The 18,523-nt window shown below is 51.0% G+C and overlaps 1 protein-coding gene across 5 annotated transcripts in view; it reads right to left on the bottom strand.

The window, feature by feature from the left end:
* Ksr1 (kinase suppressor of ras 1) overlaps positions 1 to 18,523 on the bottom strand; it is a 149,240-nt gene that overhangs the window by 4,131 nt on the left and 126,586 nt on the right. For 4 of the 5 annotated variants that reach the window (XM_078042523.1, XM_078042524.1, XM_078042520.1 and 1 more), the window contains 7 exons: positions 18,455 to 18,503; positions 17,313 to 17,692; positions 15,425 to 15,521; positions 11,911 to 12,044; positions 11,130 to 11,261; positions 9,939 to 10,074; positions 4,022 to 4,155 (listed from right to left, as the gene is read on the bottom strand). In XM_078042523.1, the coding sequence (XP_077898649.1) occupies positions 4,022 to 4,155; positions 9,939 to 10,074; positions 11,130 to 11,261; positions 11,911 to 12,044; positions 15,425 to 15,521; positions 17,313 to 17,692; positions 18,455 to 18,503 (1,062 nt within the window). Of the gene's footprint in view, positions 1 to 669; positions 751 to 4,021; positions 4,156 to 9,938; positions 10,075 to 11,129; positions 11,262 to 11,910; positions 12,045 to 15,424; positions 15,522 to 17,312; positions 17,693 to 18,454; positions 18,504 to 18,523 lie in introns of all 5 variants that reach the window. The other variant, XM_078042522.1, reaches the window with a different exon arrangement.

Below are 18,523 nucleotides of genomic sequence, written 5' to 3'. Positions count from 1 at the left end.
GTTTTGAGTGTTAGCAGAAGTGTCGCAGAGCCAGCGGTCGATTAGGAGGAAGGAAGCCCTGGGCATGCAAGTCAGCCAGGCCTACAACCTAGAGGACAGAGAAGAGGGAGAGCAGGTCAGAACCAGAGCCCACAGGGAGCTGACCCCCAGGGCAGCCGGACAGGGGATCCTCCTCCCTGCAGAGAAAGGGACCCCTCCGACTCCATCCCTCAGGCCGGCAGCAGGGCAAGCCTGGAAGTGACCCTGGCCACAAGGAGTCTTTCCTCAACTGTCCCAGGGCACTGTCCTAGGCCAGGTCCATAGAGGCTTCTTAGCCCTTGACTATCAAAACTGACACCTTGGCGTTGACCACTTTCGCTCACTGGATTCCCTTTTGTTGACCTCTGGCCAGAGGAGGGGCCCTGGGAGCTGAGGTCAGTGATCCAAGCTCTCTCCCACCCAGGGACAGGCCACGCGCAGTGGGGCTCTTTCTTCCACTGGGAGGAAACAAGTCTGCAGGGCCCTGGCTGGAGGCCATTTCAGCTGCGGGATGTCACTTTGGATTATGGGGACACAACGACACGGTTAGGAGAAGCCGAGATGCAGAAGGCCGGATGTAGAGACAGGAAGAAGGGGTACAAAGGGGCAGCCACACACAGGCGGGGACCAAGAGAAACGATAGCAACACACTATTCCTCCAGAACTGGGCAGGAGTTCTTAAAGTCAGGGTGGCCGTAACGTCCTTTCCCGTAGTAGCGGCTCCGCCAGCGGCTGGGAGTGCCCACAGCCATTCACCAGGAGTGGGGAGAGCGTGGTCCAGCCCAGCGCGGATGGCAGACAGGAGGAGGAGTCAGGATGGCAGGGCAGGGGGAGAGGCCAGGACCGGCCAGTGCATCCGCCATCCCCCCAAAATAAAAAAGCAACAAGGCCAATGGGAAAGAAGAGAGAGAATGAGAATTAGAGGCTGTGCGTGCAGAATGGCCGTGGTGAACAGGAAGCTTGGACAGCTCATTGGGGTACTGGACCTCCCATTCCGAGGGCTGGAATTCATAGCTTTGGGCAAGTTAAGTTCCCCCCTTTGTGACTCAGTTTCCTATCTGTGATATGAAAAGGGGGAGCGATTTGCTTTTCAGGGAATAAGAACCACCCCCTGAATGCCAGTGCCCACCTAGTCAGCCTTCTGTGCCATAGAGGAGAAAGGCAGGGCCCAGGCTGGGCAGAGAGGCCCCAGGTCTGAAGGAGTGGATCAGAGCTCAACCCTGCCGCTGCGCCCTGCCCAGCTGGTTCCCGCTCACACCCAACGCTGATGACTGTCTTCTGGGACCCCTCCTGCAGTCCTCCAGGGGGCGCTCCTACAGGGCCCTGTGTGCCTTCCTGTCACTTGGCCCGACAAGACCATCTGCTTATTCATTCAGGCAGGTGCCTGAATTTGTTACTCAGCTACTCTGTTCCTGTGACTGAGCTAGGAGCTCGGGACAAGGACAAGAGAGAATCCTGTGGCATGGAGGTTTCTCTGGAGCACATCTGCTTGTCTTATCTGATGAGATGAATTAAACTGCTCATTGGTGGAGGCCCAGCCTGGGCCACCTGTGCATCCTCAGGTGTGCAGCAAGGGTGGGCTTGAGCTCACACCTCCAATGGCTACACTGTGACCCCCCACCTGTACAGGCTAAGCACCCCTCATCTGAAATCACCGATGCTCCAGAATCCGAAACTTCCCAAGTGCCGACACGGATTAGAGAGGCTCAACCAGTAAAGTCTGTGCCAATAATTCAAAATCTGAAAAATGCCAAAATCTAGCTGAGGAGGTAGCTCGGTGGTAAAGTGCTTGCCTCGCCTGTGTGAGGACCTGGGTTCAATCCCCAGCACCACATAAAAATGAATAAAGATACTGTGTGTTCATTTACAACTAAATAAATATTAAAAATGAAAAAAACAAAAAGAAAAATGCCAAAATCTAAAATATGTCTGGTCCCAAGCACTTCAGGTATGAGATGCCCAACCTGTACTGGGCCCTGACACACCCTAAGATCAAAATGTTGAATCTAATGCATTACAAGATGTGGTATTCCCAGATGCCCAATCGCCCCCCACTCCAGAGCACCCCCACCTCTGGCCTAAAGCAGCCAAGTTCACTGCTTTTCTTCAGTGATTTCTCTCACTTGTACCCTGCTGGGGTGACTCATGCTGGGGCCAATCCTCACTTGAGGCTTGGGGCCTAATCAGTTTGGTGCTTCCTCAAAAGAGGACATGGCCAACTACAGGGAAGCCAAACAGAGCATGAGCTAAGGTTTTGATCAAAGGGTTTTATTCATTTTTTTTTTGGTGGGGGTGAGGTACTGGGGATTGAACTTAGGGGCACTCAACCACTGAGCCACATCCCCAGCCCTACTTTGTATTTTATTTAGAGACAGGGTCTCACTGAGTGGCTTAGTGCCTTCTGCATTTTTGCCAAGGCTGGCTTTGAACTTGCAATCCTCCTGCCTCCACCCCCGGAGCTGCTGAGATTACAGGTGTGTACCACCGTGCCCAGCCAAGGGGTTTTAAAAGAACATATGACAGACTTATCCCTGGCAGGCCTCTCTGACCTGTTCCAGAAAGAGGGATGCTACCACCACACGTCTGGGCACCAGGGGTGAGCTCTGGGCCTGCAGCTTCTCCAGGGACTAGGTGGAAACAGAGGCTGGGGGCCAGGGCAGCCTTGGCAAGGGGGTTAGCCACCAGGTTCTTGCCCTCTACTCCCCATCTAGGGCGCTCCTATTATCTATCTATTGATTGATTGATTTGGTTTTTTGGTACCAGGGATTGAAGTCAGGGGCACTCAGCCACTGAGCCACATCCCCAGCCCGATTTTATATTTTATTTAGAGGCAGGGTCTCACTGAGTTGCTTAGCACCTGGCTTTTGCTGAGGCTGGCTTTGAACCTGCAATTATTTGTTTTAAATATTGGGGCTCTGTGGAAGGGTTCACTTTTAGAAAGAGTCTTTGGCCTTAAAAAGATCTAAAACTATTCATCTCAATCCAGGAGCCCAGCCTGGTTGTCAACTATGGCCTGCCACCTGTTTCTATATAATCCACCCACCAAGGAAGATTTTGACTTTTCTAATGGTTGGTAGAAGGGGAAAAAAAAATAATATTTCACGATGTATGAAAATGACATAAACTCAGATTTCCATGATCAAGAGCAGCTGGCCCACAGCTAGCTGGCTGGCCTCCATCTTGACAGTGGGGGGTCCTGCCCTAGAATTGGGGTAACAGAGACGCTCTGCACACTGCAAATGCCAATGTCATGTTAGAATCTGAACCTCCTTCTTGGCCTGCAGAGTCTAAAATATTGACCAGATGACACCTCTCAGCAAAAGTTTGTGCCCCCTGGATCATATCCAGCCTCCACTTTTTATAGTTGTAAAAATGAGGCTCAGAATTCAGGCCCTAGATCCCCACAACAAAGGTTGTGGCAGGGCAGAGGTCTTTTTTGGAGTGTTCTGGGCAAGGCCACCAGAGAGAGAGAGAGAGAAGGAAGGGAACAAAACAGAATGCAAGAGAGGTGACGGTGGCTTCTCTGCCCTGCAGGGACTACCTTCAGGCCCAGGGTACAAAAGTCCTGTGATTATATAAAGAGGGGAAGGGCATCAGGCACCCAGGTACTGCACAAGGCTGAGTGACCTGGGGCCAGTTTTTGATGCTCAACACCTCTGATTTGAGCACCAGGTCTGAGTCACGCCATTCTAAGGATCCTGGCTCTGCTTGTTGTGGGGTTACTCAGTACCCACGTGGCTCTGACTTCCAACCCGCCCTCCTGCCCCTCCCAGGGCAGAACCTTCTCTCCTGGCCTCACCTGGTCATAGTGATATGTGGATGTTCCCGGGTGTGAACTGGGGGAGTTTGCCTGTCAAAGGGAGTCTTCAACATAAAGTTGGCAAACGAAACCCTGGCATCCCTGGGGCTAATGTGCTCTGTACCCCTCCCAGAGCAGGGGGTTGGGCCCAGCAGAAAGTGCCCGGGGCCTGCTGGCAGGTCTGGCTCGGTGAGGGGTACTTACTCAGCGGACTTCCAGAAGTGTCCAGGGTGGGAGAGCCTGCGGTTCAGCTTGGGCAGCTTCTCCAGCATGTCCATCAGCAGGCTGAAGCTGGGTCTCTCCTGCAGGTCGAATGCCCAGCAGGCAGACAGGATCTCCTGCAAACGGAGCTGCCCTCAGTGCTGTGGGAGTTGGTGGGAGTGGAGGGGGCGTGGCCAGGGCCCTCCACCAAGGGACCCTCCAATGCTCTCAAGCACCCAGCTGGTATCCTCCCACCCCCAGCACCCTGTGACATGGAGTGCTGAGAAATAACCGTATTTCAGAAGAGCTCTTAAGCTTCCAGTTTAAAATGAAATGCATGAACTTGCCAGCTCCCTCCTCCCTTCTTAGACCCCCCCACTCCTGAAATAACAGGGGAACAGAGGGATGGTGGGAAAGAGAAGTGGCAGGGTCAGGGGCTGGTTCTTGGAAGATGGAAACTGGAAGGCACAGCGCTCACAGGTGACACGCGAGGTGCTCGGAATTTTGTGCAGGGTGGGCTGCAATGGAGACAACCGAGGCAGGGGCCTCGGCGTCCCCAAGAAGGCCTAATACACATGTGGCAGCTGAGAGCCAGCAGAGGAAAGCCCTTCTCACTGTGGCATTTGGATCCATGCATGCGCACAGCACACCCACAGCCTTGTGATTTAGGAGATGCCCCCGTGGGACAACAGGCCCACACAAGTGCAGGACACAGACACTCAACATAGCAACACAGGCTGTCAGCACCGCAGGAGTGTGATCCAAAACACAGCAGACCCCATGGGATGCTTCCAGAGAAAGACCAGAGACAATCAGAACAAAACCCTGCCGTCCAGAAGTGTACGTGTAAGGAAGGTCCTCTACCCATTTACAAATATCAGGAAGAAAAGAAGTTCACAGAATTAGCCAAAGGGGAAGGAAGGGAAGGGAGGGGGATGGGAATGGGAAAGACGGTGGAATGACCTGGACATCACTTTCTTGTGTTCATTTATGAACACACGACCAGTGAAACTCCACATCACGGACAACCACAAGATGGGATTCTAATTAGAATAAGTCCTACTCCACGTATGTATCCTCTGTCAAAATGCACGCTACTGTCATGCATATCTTAACAAGAACAACAACTAAAACGATTAGGGTATAATAAAAATAAAAGTGCTTAAAAGCAAAAACATCATTTTTGAACCCCAACAGGAGCAGTGTTAGAAAATCAAAAGCAAGGAAATTCCCCAAACTGTGGACACTTTTAGATAGGAAGGGACCAAAAGTATGAAAGGACAGAGACTCATTGAGAAGGACCGAATTCCACCCAATGGGAATTTCCACCAGAGAAAACAAGCAATAGGGCAGGAAGTTATCAAAGAAAAACATAAAATTTCCCAGAAACATTCAAAGCAAACAGGAATCTTCAGCTGAAAAGGCCCAACAGAAAAATCTCCCTTAAAAAAATTTTATGAAATGTTTCAATAGCAAGGATAAACAAAAGCTCCTAGATGCTTCTGGAAAGAACAAGACACAGCATCTCTAAAAGGTTGAGAATCAGCCCAACAGCAGATTTCTCAATAACGCACTGGGTGTGAGTGGACAGCAGAGCCAAACATTTGGGTTCTGAGGGAAAATGATTGTGAACCTAGAATTCTCCTCATGGCGTGCAGAGAAAATAAGGACTTTTTTTAGCACGCAAGGATTTAAAGATGTGGCAGAGTCTTTCGGTTTCACTCTCATTTTGCTGGAGGAAAAATAAAGGAGGAAAGTTATGAGCGATGAAGAATCATGCAAGTGACCCAGGAATGAATCACAAACAACAACAACAAACTCAGAAGGACCATGGCACTGCAGCAAGCCTGAAATCCCATCGATTTAAATCATCAGAAACAATCATCAGAAAAGTATGGGACAGGGATGGGAGGGAAGGGAGGGGGCAGGAGGTTAGAAATGATGGTGGAATGTGATGGACATTATTATCCAAAGTACATGTATGAAGACACGAATGGGTGTGAGTATACTTTGTGTTCAACCAGATATATGAAAAATTGTGCTCTGTATGTATAGTAAGAATTGCAATGCATTCTGCTGTCATATATAAATTTAAAAAAATTAATTAAAAAAAGAGAAGTATGGTACAGAGGCCATTCAATAAACAATAAAGGCAGAAGGAATACAAAGACCTTAGGAGCCGGGCATGGTGGCACACACCAGTTAATCCCAGTGGATGGGGAGGCTGAGGCAGGAGGATCGCGAGTTCAAATCCAGCCTCAGCAAAAATGAGGTACTGAGCAACTCACTGAGACCCTGCCTCTAAATCAAATACAAAATAGGGCTGGGGATGTGGCTCAGTGGCCGAATGCCCTTGAGTTCAATCCCTGGTACCCTGCCCCTTAAAATGAAACCCCTCAGGAATATGGTAAAACTGTCTGTTCTTTCAACAAGAAAAAAAGAAGCTGGGCCCGGTGGTGCCTGTAGTCTCAGTTACTCAGGAGGCCAAGGCAGGAGGATCCCAGGAGTTTGAGGTCAGCCTGGACTACACAGGGAATCCTCACTGGGGAGAGTAAAAAAGCAATTAGAATCTACAGGAGGGGCTGGGGTTGTGGCTCTGTGGTAGAGAGCTTGCCTAGTACATGTGAAGCACTGAGTTTGGTCCTCAGCACCATATAACAAAAATAAAGGTATTTTGTCAATCTTCAACTACAAAAAAGAAAAAAGAGGGGCTGGGGCTGTAGCTCAGTGGCAGAGCATTTGCATCTTCAACACCACATAAAAATAAACAAATAAAATAAAGGCATTTTCTGTCCATTTGCAACTACAAAAAAAAAAAAAAAACTTAAAAAAAAAAAAAGAAACTTCAGGAAAAACCTAAAATTTCACAGGAAAGTCATGGTCCAAAGGTGAAGCCAATAAAATTGGGAGCCTTTGAGAATCGATGGAGCGTAAGAGCTAGGCCCATAAAGAAGAAAATGTAATCCCAATGTGCCACCCACCTGGCTTTAATTCCCCACTTTTTTTTTTTTTTTGGTACTGAGCCTTGAACCCAGGTGGACTCTACCACTGAGCTACAGTCTCAGTCCTTTTAATTTTTTATTTTGGGACAAGATCTTGCTAAATTGCTAAGCTTAGTCTGGAACTTGCAATCCTCCTTTCTCAGCCTCTGGAATACCTGGGAACACAGGCATGCGCCACTGCACCTGGCTTCAATCTATATTCTTAAAAAGTTCTACACTCTGGTCTAAAAGAAATCCTTCCAATTAGTCCAGGCATCTGAAGATGCTCATTTAAAATGACATTACATTTGATCTACTTTGTTCTACTGGAGTGTCTGTCATCAGATTCAAGTGCAAAATATTTGGACAGGATCGCTTCTCCGGGAAGGACCCTGGCTGCTCACCAACAGTACCAATCCCTCATCACTGAAAGAAAGCCTTCCGATTAGTTCAGGTCACTGGCTATGCTACAGAATCATCTGAGGAGCTTTTCTAAAAAATAAAAATAAATTAACTATGACTTTAGTCTCATCCCAGGCTGATTAAATCCGTATTCCTGTGGGGGAGGCCCTGACCCTGGTGTATTTACAAAGCTGCCAGATGATTCTGACTTGTAGCTGAGCCCTGCCTCTCCTACGGCCCCCATCCAGCTCTGACGCTCTGCTCCAAGGTGCTAAGTGTGCAGAAGGGGAACCCAGGTGGTCGCCAGGAGAACTTGATAAAAATTTTTTTTTTCCCCCAGATATAACATTCACACACTCTGGTTTACCCAAAGACGTCCTTCTGAATATTACCATAAAGGTCAAATTAGAAATAACCTCGACAGGCAGTGACATGGTGGTTCAGCCAGAGGCCACACAGACAATAGGATTTGCTAATGATTTGAGATAATGAGCAAAATAAAATGTCATGTGGAAGAGACGTTGTGAACTGACAGCAGCTGCTCTGGCTGCCATCTGAGCTGCCCCAGAGCCCAGGCAGGAGGCTGCAGGCACTCCCAGGAGCCCAGCCCCATGTCCAGAGTCCACCACGACCTTCCTGAGGTGCCCAAGGACACCTCCTGGGGAAGGCAGCCTCTGACTGACTCAGGCCTAGAGCAAGGCCTAGAGGATACTCCAGGGGTGGGGAGGTGCTTGTCACCTAGCCTGCCCAGCACCTGAGCTGCAGGGGTATCCAGGGGCCAAAGCCTGGTGTTGGAGCTGTGCATGAGCATTTGATGTCCTTCTTGGGGGAGCGTATCTGTACTTAAACCAGATGACAGGCATTTCTGTGAAACCAAGTGAATCTACCAAATTGCCATTTTAAATGAGCCCTCTGAGGATGCCCTAGCTGCTCGCTACCAGTCCATAAAGGAATCTACTGAGATCTAGCAGGTCTTGGAGGAAGATGAGGCTGATGCCTGCAAACCCAGCAGCTTGGGAGGCTGAGGCAGGAGGATTGAGGGTTCAAAGCCAGCCTCAGCAAAATCGAGGTGCTGAGCAACTCAGTGGGACCCTGTCTCTAAATAAATTACGAAATAGGGCTGGGGATGTGGCTCAGTGGCCGAGTGTCCCTGAGTTCAATCCCTGGTACTCTGAAAAAAAAAAAAAAATAGATGAGGCTGAATTCATCCTCTGTCTAGAGTTTGCAGGTGATGATCCTGCCTACATGGCTCACGACTTTAGAAACTCACAGCCTCCAGAGGTCTAAACCTGGATGCTGTTTCCACTGCTCTGCTGCCCAGATACGTGAGGGAGTTACTAATGACAGAGCTGTGTCGTCCCCTCTGGTGCATGAACATGGACATGTGCTTATCCCTGATCACACCAACAGTGCCGAGGCCAGGAGTTTACAGATTGTGCTGTGACTGGGAGACTTACAAGTGGAAGGAAACCATTCAAGAAAATCCGTTCAAAAATGAGAATTCAGCAACTATGAAATTCAGCATTGTGAGAACAAGTTTGTCATGGGAACTTGGATTTGTTCTTGAGCAGTCAAGAAAAACATTAGGTGTTGGTGGGCCTGACTCTGGACCCTCCTGGAGGAAGGCTTATCTTGCTCATGGTGCAGCAGGGATGTCCTAACATAGAATGCAATGTTTGGAGACAAAGTGCTGTCAGAACACTAGCAAGAGCAATTTCCTTGCTCCTTTGACAGGAAGTTAGTCCCCTGTTGGTACACGGCCAGACTGCGTGGCAGCTTCTGAACCTTTGGTGTCTGGACTCCCGTAACATGATATGTTGTGTATCACCTCTGGCCTATCATGACTGTCATATGTAAACTGGCACATACCCACAATAAAAGCTATTTTTTGCCGCGCAATAAAGCAGATGCAGTTCTCTGAAATGGTCTCTAGAGGGGTTTCTCCGTGCCCCCAAGCTCCCCACAGCCAATACTGGAAGAGCCAGCCCCTCAACAATTATGGAGAAAGGTCTGAAGCCAAAGCTTATCCCCACTATTTGAATTTTCAGTGGTGATTTTAAAATTTTTCTTTCATGTATTATATAAGAATTTACTCTCTTCTCATCTCACCAATAATTAAAAACTTTATCTTTGGAAAGAAAAAAAAACAAAACAGAAAGACTGGGGCTGGGCACCGTGATGCACACCTATAATCCCAGTGACTCAGGAGGCTGAGGCAGGAGGATCACAAGTTGGAGGCCCTAAGCAACTTAGCAAGACTATATCTTCACCCACCCTCCGAAAAAAGACTGGAAGGAAATGAAGACAAAAGTTAACGTGGGGTGATACAGGACGGGTTTTATTTTTTCTTTAGACTTCCCTGCTTTCCCTCATTTTCAATAAGCGAGTATTGTTTTTAGTGTCTAATTTGACACCTCAGGTGGCAGAGCTGAGACCACTGAGGAGTGGTCTCTTCCCTGATGGCTGAAGGAGGGGCAGCCAGGTCATACCCCCCCAGTCCAACCTCCAGCCCTGCGTCCCTCTGGGTGGCTACTCACGGTGACTTCCTTCCCCAGGCTGACGGAGGCCAGGATTCTCTTCATGCCTTCCCCGCTTCCGATCTGCCAGATCAAGGCCTCTGCGGGCTGGTGCTTAAAGGGCCAGTCTCTTGCTTGCAGTTCATACCAGACAGTCCTGTGGGGTCGCCATAGGTGAGCTCCTGCCTGGGGCTCCGTGGCCAGAGACCTGGCTGCCACAGAGCCAGGAGCCAAGCCTGAGGACCAGCACCCTTCTTCAGCCCTCCTCCTCTCCAGGCTTTGGGTGATAGTGTGATGACATCCCTGAGGCCCCTCCCAGCCTGCTGCGATGGGGGTGAGAGGCCCAAGGCAGTGCAGGACAGATGAGGTCACTCGGCCCAAGTAGGAGCCCAGCTTCGCCACTCTCTACTGAGAGATCCTGGCACACAGCTGCCCAACCAGAGGGGCGGATGCCTGGATCATGAGGATGTTGAAGTAGTAACAAAATACCACGCCCAGCTCAGGGGCACATCATGTTTAGGCAATGACAGTTCAAGGTCAGGGAGGAGAGTTGGCCCTCACGGACCCCCGTGGGAAAGACACCCCCAGAGAGTGCAGAGTGGCTGGGGGTGAGCCTTCCTCGGCCTCTTCAAATCCCCTTAGCGTTCTCAACTTACTGGGACAGGGACACTAATTACACCTGCACGGTCCAACGTGGGGACCACCTGCCACATGAGGCTGCTGAGCAACCCACACCGGAGTCTGAAGACTTAGTAGGAAAAAGAATATGAAACACCTCCTTGATTTTTTTTATATTGATTAAACATTAAAATGATAACATTTTTTAAATATTTATTTCTTAGTTATAGATGGACACAATATCTTTATTTTATTTTTATGTGGTGCTGAGGATCGAACCCAGGGCCTCGCATGTGCTAGGCGAGCGCTCTACCACTAAGCCACAACCCCAACCCATAAAATGATAATATTTTAAATAAACTGATTGTTAAAGCTAATTTTTTTTTTTTTTTTTTTGGTATCAGGGATTGAACTCGGGGCACTCGACCACTGAGCCACATCCCCAGCCCTATTTTGGGTTTTATTTAGAGACTGAGTTGCTTAGCACCTCACTATTGCTGAGGCTGGCTTTGAACTCGCCATCCTCCTGCCTCAGCCTCCTGCCCTGGATTGGAGCCCTCCTGCTTGTCCTTGGTGCACCGGGGGCCTGCTCACCCAAAAGCATAGACGTCCGCAGCTTTGGAGAAGGGCAGCTGGTCCTCGTCCTTCCCGGGAGTCATCTCGCGCACAATCTCAGGGGCCAGGTAGCACAGCCAGTCGTGGGACAGCTTGAGCTGGTTCTCACGCCTGGAGGCCAGGATGAGAACACAGGCCCTTCAGTGGGCAGCAAAGAGGCCTGCCCTGCCCACATCTGTCAGCAAACCACCCCAGCCCCGTGCAGAAAAGGCACCCGAGCACAGAACGCTGCTCCTGCTCCTACATGGGTGCTTCTAGGGACTGTCCCGGGGACCCTACCTGGGTTCCTCTAGGAAAGCAGGCCAAGGATGGTACTGGCAGGGACCTGCATGTGAAGGTGCCCAAGTCTTTCTGCTGGGAGGGTGGGACAGTCTGCCTAGGTCTCAGGCTTGCCTGCGGGGCCCTGCAGCCCAGCTGCCGCTCTCTCTGGTGTGGGGAGACAGCCTTTCTCCCTACCCTTCCCCCTTCAAGACCAGAGGAAATAAAACCTGAAGCTCTTCCTCATCATGGGGACGTGACCCTGGTCCCTCATCCAGTTCTGGGAGCAGTGAGGCGACACATGAGTCAGGGGACCTAGACTCCCTGTGAATCAAGCACCAGGAGGGACCCAAATCTCACTAGATGGGATTCTGGACCAGAACCACAGGGCAGGACCACACCAGCCTGGGCTTTTCTGTGGGGAAGGCCATGTGCATGGACCCCAGATACACCCAGCACGCCAGCTTCTCCCATCCCACCCACACACCCAAGGCCAGCTCACCGTTCTTCTCGGACCACTCCTGATATCCCAAACAGCCCAAAGTCTGTGATGACCACTTTGCCATTGTCGTAAAAGACATTCTTGGATTTGAGATCCTTGTGCACGATGCCCTTGGCGTGAAGATACCCCATGCCCTGGAAGATAGCAAGCCTCCCGTTAGACAAAGTGATGATGACTGAGCTCCAACTTGGGCCAGGCCCTGGGCGGGATGCTTCAGAGGGGAAGTTACTTGCCCCTAACCACACAGCAGTTAAGTAGCAGAGCTCAGATCTGACTCTAAGCCAGCGCATACTCTTTCTACACCATTGGGCTACCAAATAGCCACCTCACACTTGGATAAGATGTGGATAGGGTGATTGGTGAGGGGTCAGGAAGGTTGACTATATAAAGATCAACAATGCTGGCTGGGATGTAATTCAGCTGTACAAAATGCACGAGGCCCTGGTCTGATCTCCAGAACTGCTAGCTAAATAAATAAAATAAAATACATAAAAATAACACCGTCTGGGTTAGGCCACAAAGGGCCCAGATGAGCTGCAGTCTCCATCAGGATTTACACAGCTCATCTCTGCTCTCTGGAGGGGCAAGGGCTCAGAAAGGGAGAGAGACCTTTCTAGAGGGGTCCCCAAATTTGGGTATTCCCAATATCCATGCTGTGGCCAAAGAAGCCCTGGATGAAAACTGCAATCCAGGTTTCACGGTCCATCTCTGCTTGGATTCTCCCTCCCTAGCTGTGTAGCCTTGGTCGCAGTGCTAACTTCTCTGAGCCTCGGTCTCCTCATCTATCAAGTGCAAGGTGGGAAACTGCTGATCAGTGCTCTTTGGACTGGCCACTGATGAGCCAGATGCATGGAACATAGGTGACTGACACAGAGTGATCTCATCCAAGGTCAAAGCTGTTTTCAACCCCCAAGCCCAGGCCTCCTGCAAAGCCCAATACCCTGGGGACCAGAGAGAGGCACCAAGGCTGAAATGGACCCCCTCCGGCTTGGAAAGAAGACATTGCTATGGTTCAGATCTGAAATGTCCCCAAAGGTTCATGAGTCCTCAGAGCAGCAAGGTTCAGTGGTGGCTTTGAGGCAGTGACTCTGGCCCTCCCTCCCTCCCTCGGTTTCCTGGCTCAGGTCAGGCCCAGAGCAAGGGAGTCTGGGGACCGTGGACTGAGACCTTGGAAACCATGAGCCCCGAACAAACTTCTCCTCTTCCCAACTGTTCCTATCAGCTATTTTGGTCAAAGTGATAAAAATCCCCCTGACCTCCTACAGTCGAGGGAGCTTTAGGCCTTATGCAGACACGTCCCAGGCCATACAGGGGTCTGTGGGTGACTTTTAGGGACAAACAAGCCACATCTAGGAAAGAGGATCAACCAACCATGAGGCAGAACCAGAAGCAACTCAGCCCCAGCCGGAGCGCAGTCCCGGTGGGTCTGGAGGGCGCTGGAGAATTTAAACAAGGCGACTCCCCTCTGGAAGGACCTGGGGTGTGTGTGCAGCTGCTGGGGCTCCACCCCCAGGCCTGCTGAGAGTGGTCACCTGACAGGGGGACAGGGAGCTCCGGGAAAGAACAGCTTGCTTCATTCCCCAAACCCTGATCTGAATGCAACTGCCGCAGTCTGGCTGGGCACAATTCAGGAGCCACTTGTCAAAAGAAACTAACTTTATTTTTAGAACTACAAATGCCAAACAAAACCGCTCCTCAGGAAAAAACCCTCAGAGCCCAACTGCCACCACCGGCTTCCACAAGCCTCTCACCCACACAAGCCTCACCACCTCCCACAATCCTCCTGCTCTTGAGGCAGATTAGCTGGGTTGTGTGGGCGGGGCCAAAGAAGTCCCCCAATGAGCAGCTCCGTGGAGGAGCCAATCAGCTAGATGTTGCTGGGGCTGCTGTGAGCCAATCATCAGCTGGCAGTCTGAAGGGCAGGGAAACAGCCCAATGAACATCACCGCAGAAGAGCCAATCAGCTAGATGGTGCTGGGGCCACTGTGAGCCAATCATCAGCCGGCAGCTGGAAGTTTGCTGGGGCCCCTTTGGCTGTGGCTCTCAACATGCAACATCTGCCCATTTCCCAAACCAAACCAAGGCCCACGCCTTGCCCAGCTGCCACACAGAGGCCCAGACAGGGACCAGCTGTGGACCTAAGTTCAAGCAGCTCACCTTCTCTCTGAGGCTTATTTACAAAACAGGTGTCACAGACTGAGAAAGGCCAGTTTACAAAGACAAGATGAAAAGCGTCGGGTCTGGAGTACCGAGTCTCCTTTCCCAGAATTTCATGTTTCCGTAGCCACTCCTGACCTCAGACCCTCTCCTAACCAACAGTTAGGCCCCTTTTATTTAGCTTGACCCCCCAGAGCATCGGAGATGATTGTATGAAGGAAGTTTGTGGCCGGAAGGCCCAAAGGGGAAGAAGATGGTTTCGCAGCAGGAAAGAAATCAAATAAGCCAGCAGAGGCCGCTTCTGAAACCTTTTAGTAATTTCCCTCCTGGTTCCTGGAATCTCCAGGTGTCATTGATCATGACTCAGGAGCCAGGCAGCCTCCCAGCTCTGGGAGGACTGGAGAGGGCTTGGGGGAGTGGGGAAGGCGGAGGACTTGGAGGAAGCAAGAGGAAACCTCCCCCAGCTCCCGCTGGCCTGTGCTTAGCCACGGGGACACGTCACATGGCAAACTTGGTTCGTCCACAAATGTCGCTGTGATTTTTGATCCCACGTGCACAAAACGGACTGAAGGTCAGAACAGGGGAGGAGAGAAGGGGGCAGGCAGGAGAACAAGGAGGAGAGAAAGACAAAACGGAAACTCGATGGCGCTGGTAGAAGAAAGCTTTTTAGCACAAACCGAGGAGGAGAGAGAGGAAGTCCCACCCATCAGTATTCTAATTTTTATTTGAGCCTCTTTGTTGCTAAAGAAAGCAACCAATGAGCTTTTCTTTCACTTTCAAGGAATTACTGTTGAAATGATGAAAGGAAGCCCTGGGAGCCTGCCCTCGAAGAATTTAGATGTGGAAACTTTAAGGCAGAAAGTGTGGGTTCCTTTGTGCCCCAGAAGCTAAATACCAGCCCCCTTATCCCAGTCCCCTCATTCAGTCAGCATTCCAAATAGACCCTCAACAAATGCCCTGCCTTGTGCCAAATTCTCTCTGCACAGAGGACTGCATTTTATCCTTGCACAGATCCAATGAAGGAGGGTGTATTGATATCGCCATTTTACAAGGCTCAGAGAGGCGCAACAACCTGCCCAAGGTCACGCAGCTGGTGTGAACAGGAGCCAAACTGTCTTCAGAACATAACTGAGAACTTCTCCAACTAATTTAATTCTATCGATGTTGACCAAGTGAACAGCTCTGACTCTGAGAAGGAAGAAGGTGGGCCCCACCTTGGGAGCTCCAGCTAGCAGGTAAGGTAGAGCACCCCAAAGCACCCTGGCACAAGCAGGGACAGCAGGACGGGGGAGGAGGACAGGTGCTCTGGGACCAGCCGGAAATCCACCCTCCAGCAGCTAGCTGCACACCCCTTTACCTTGATGATCTCCTGAGCAATCTGCCTCGTCTTGTTGATGTCCAGAGACGTCTTGGGGTCCCTCACAAATGAGTGCAACGTCCGCCCCTTGCAGAAGCTGTCGAGGGTGGTGGGGTCGGTCAGAGGTCTGGGGCTTGTACAGCCTGACCCTACCCCTGTGGAGCCATTGGAGGGGACGGGCCCACCTGCCTCCTCAGTACTTGCCACCCCTCAACATCAATGACCTTCACCAAGCCCGACACCAATCCTGGTGGGCAGGCCTTCAGAAGCACGCTCACTTGCACACTCAGAGGCCTGCCACCCTGCACGAGGAAACAGTTCACCAAAGCTCCCAGGAGTCAGGGCAGCCAGCCCACCCTCAGCAGGAAGGACGGACCACAAGCAGGAAAATTCAAAAGGGGAGAACCGGGCCTTTGAGGGACACAAGAGGCCACACAAAGGCTTTGAGGTTCACGGTAAAGATGCTTATTATTGTTCTTATTATTTTTAGATTCCAGAGCCTTTTTTTTAAAAAAAAAAAAAATAAAGAACATGCAACTAGGGAGAAGCGGGACAGCTGTCAGGGGCATCAGAGTGATATCCAGCAAAGCAGCTGTGTCCTGGGTCTCCTAAGAGAACGGGTAGCTCCTTCCCCTGTTCCACCGACTCCAATCTCTTGTGGAATTGAGAGGAGGAGGGAAGGATGGATGAATGAATGAATGGACGAACACTGGCAGGTGACCCTGGGGACTGTCACCTGGTGTGACCACAGCCAGGCTCCCTAGGCATCAGGTTGTCCCACATTGGCTGGAATTGCATGCCCCTGGGGAGGGCTCCCTGCTCAGGAGGCCTGGGGAGTGGGTACTCGGACCTCTGACAGAAGCCAAATGGAAATTAATTTTTATTTTGTTCATTACATTGTTGCTTTTCCAAGCACAGGGTCCGGGTATGGGGAGTGTCAACAGAATGTTACTGAGGGATCTCTTGGCCTGACGAGAAATAAAGCAATGCTTAGATTCTTCTGGAAACTTCCATGTATATTTCCAAATTTCTTTAATGACCTCATATTGCTTTTCCTGATTTTAAGGTAAACAACAATTTCTTAGATGCTGTGGGCAAAGCTGGTCCAGGGTTACAAAGCCCTGCTGCTCCAGGGAGGGGACACTGCTATGGGTGCAGGGTACCAGTGGGCACTTCCTGCTGTAGAAATGGGTGGTACATGTCAAAGTGGCAGGGGCTGGGGTGTGGCTCAGAGGTCAAGTGCTTGCCCCGCATGCATGAGGCCCTGGGTTCCATCCCCAGCACTGTTAATGCATAGAGAAAGAAAAGTGGACCTCAGAACTGTAACCAAGTTTAAAAAGCAAGTATGAACCAGTGTGATCTTTCCTGTGTATTTTTATAAAGGAAAAACTCCATGAGCACATGCCTACTCCTTTGTTTTAATGGAAGGTATGCTGGTGTTTATCCATCTTGGGGGAGAAGTGCCCAGTTACGGGGGAAGGCAGTAGACTGGATTATACTTTGTACCTTTTATGGAACACTGGAATTTTCTGTATCCTTAGAGAGAGATCAGCTTATTTATTTATTAGGTACCGGGGACTGATCTCAAGGGCACTTGACCACTGAGCCACATCCCCAGCCCTATTTGGGGTTTTATGTAGAGACAGGGTCTCCCTGAGTTGCTTAGGGCCTTGCTAAGTTGCTGAGGCTGGCTTTGAACTTGTGCTCCTCCTGTCTCAGCCTCCCGAGCTGTTGGGATTACAGGTGTGCACCTACCAGCCTAGCTCACTTATTTTTGTAATGACATCGGGGCTATGTGAGTGGGGCATTTACTCCCATTGTTTTTTTTTTTTTTCTTTATGCCTCTATGAAAACCTCCCTGCCTCCTCAGGGTTCCCGGGCAGCTCACCTGGTGATGATGGCCAGGTGGGGGGGGTTCATGCAGGCCCCCATGAAGAGCACCACGTTCTCGTGCCGCGTCTGCCGGTAATTCATCACCTCCTTCTTGAAGAGTTTCAGGTGGTCCTGATTGTGGCCGTCCATCTCCAGCAGGCGAATGGCCACCTCGCCGTGCCAGCGGCCACGGTGCACCCGGCCCCAGCGGCCCTGCCCGATGGGCTCGCCCAGCTCCACCTGCTCAAAGGGGATGTCCCACTCCTGCAGGTACACGCTGGTCTGGCTGGCCTTTCGAGAGATGGGGCCCCGCCAGGGCCGGCGGGAGCTGGGCAAGTCGTCCACCTCGTCCTCGTCATCTTCCGCCTCTGACTTTCCAGCCTCTGGCTCCTCAGCCTGAAAAGGAAGTGGGAAAACATGGAGAGGTCCAGGTCTTCTCTCCTCTGTCCCTGGGCCCCCATGAGGTGAGGGAGGAGAAGCACAGGGTCAGGAGGGCTGGGATCTAGTTGCCACTCTGCTCTGCTCTGCTGAGGACAGCGATAGGTCATTTATCATCGCTGGGCCTCAGAGTCCTTCATCCACTAAATGTGATTGCTGACCCAAGTGACCGCCAGATCCTTCATCCTGCATACGATCCAAGATTCACCCGTGAGCAGCATCTAATTTGTTTTGGAAGGGCCTGGACATCCCTGGCGTGGAGAATGTTACCCAGCCACCCTTCTGATACTGTGTTGTTTAAACACAGAGCTCCTGACTCTCCCCAGGCAGCAGGAACAGACCCTACGCTGCTCTGCACAGCAGGGATCCAGGCTCAGTTTATACTTCAGTTCAGTGGACAGGTTCTTGAACCTGCCCGAAATCAGAATCACCTGGAAAGTGCTGACACCTGAAGATGTCTGACGTGATCCCAGACAGACTGAGTTTAGGGCTTTGGACAGGAAGTGGGGACCTTGAGACCCCAGAGCTTATTCCAGTTAGCCTCCAGAAGAGCCAGAGGAAGGCTGTTTGGGGCATCCTTCATCATTCTTCCCTGCTCTGCACATCTGCAGGCACCTGGGAATACCGTGCCAGGACGAGACACCCACTCTCTCCCCAGAGCCCTCCATGGTCCGAGAGGGGAAAGCAAAGTCTGTCTGTGGGTCTGTTACCCTGGCTTACCTCCACCTCAGGAAACTCCAACACATCGGCTTTGGGTGGGTCGTCGAGCCTAAGAGTAAGACAGGCCTG

Source organism: Ictidomys tridecemlineatus, chromosome 3 (assembly GCF_052094955.1).
Source record: "Ictidomys tridecemlineatus isolate mIctTri1 chromosome 3, mIctTri1.hap1, whole genome shotgun sequence".
Taxonomy (NCBI): Eukaryota; Metazoa; Chordata; class Mammalia; order Rodentia; family Sciuridae; genus Ictidomys; species Ictidomys tridecemlineatus.
The sequence above is the reverse complement of the archived record's forward strand: the minus strand, read 5'-3'. Positions and strand labels throughout refer to the sequence as shown.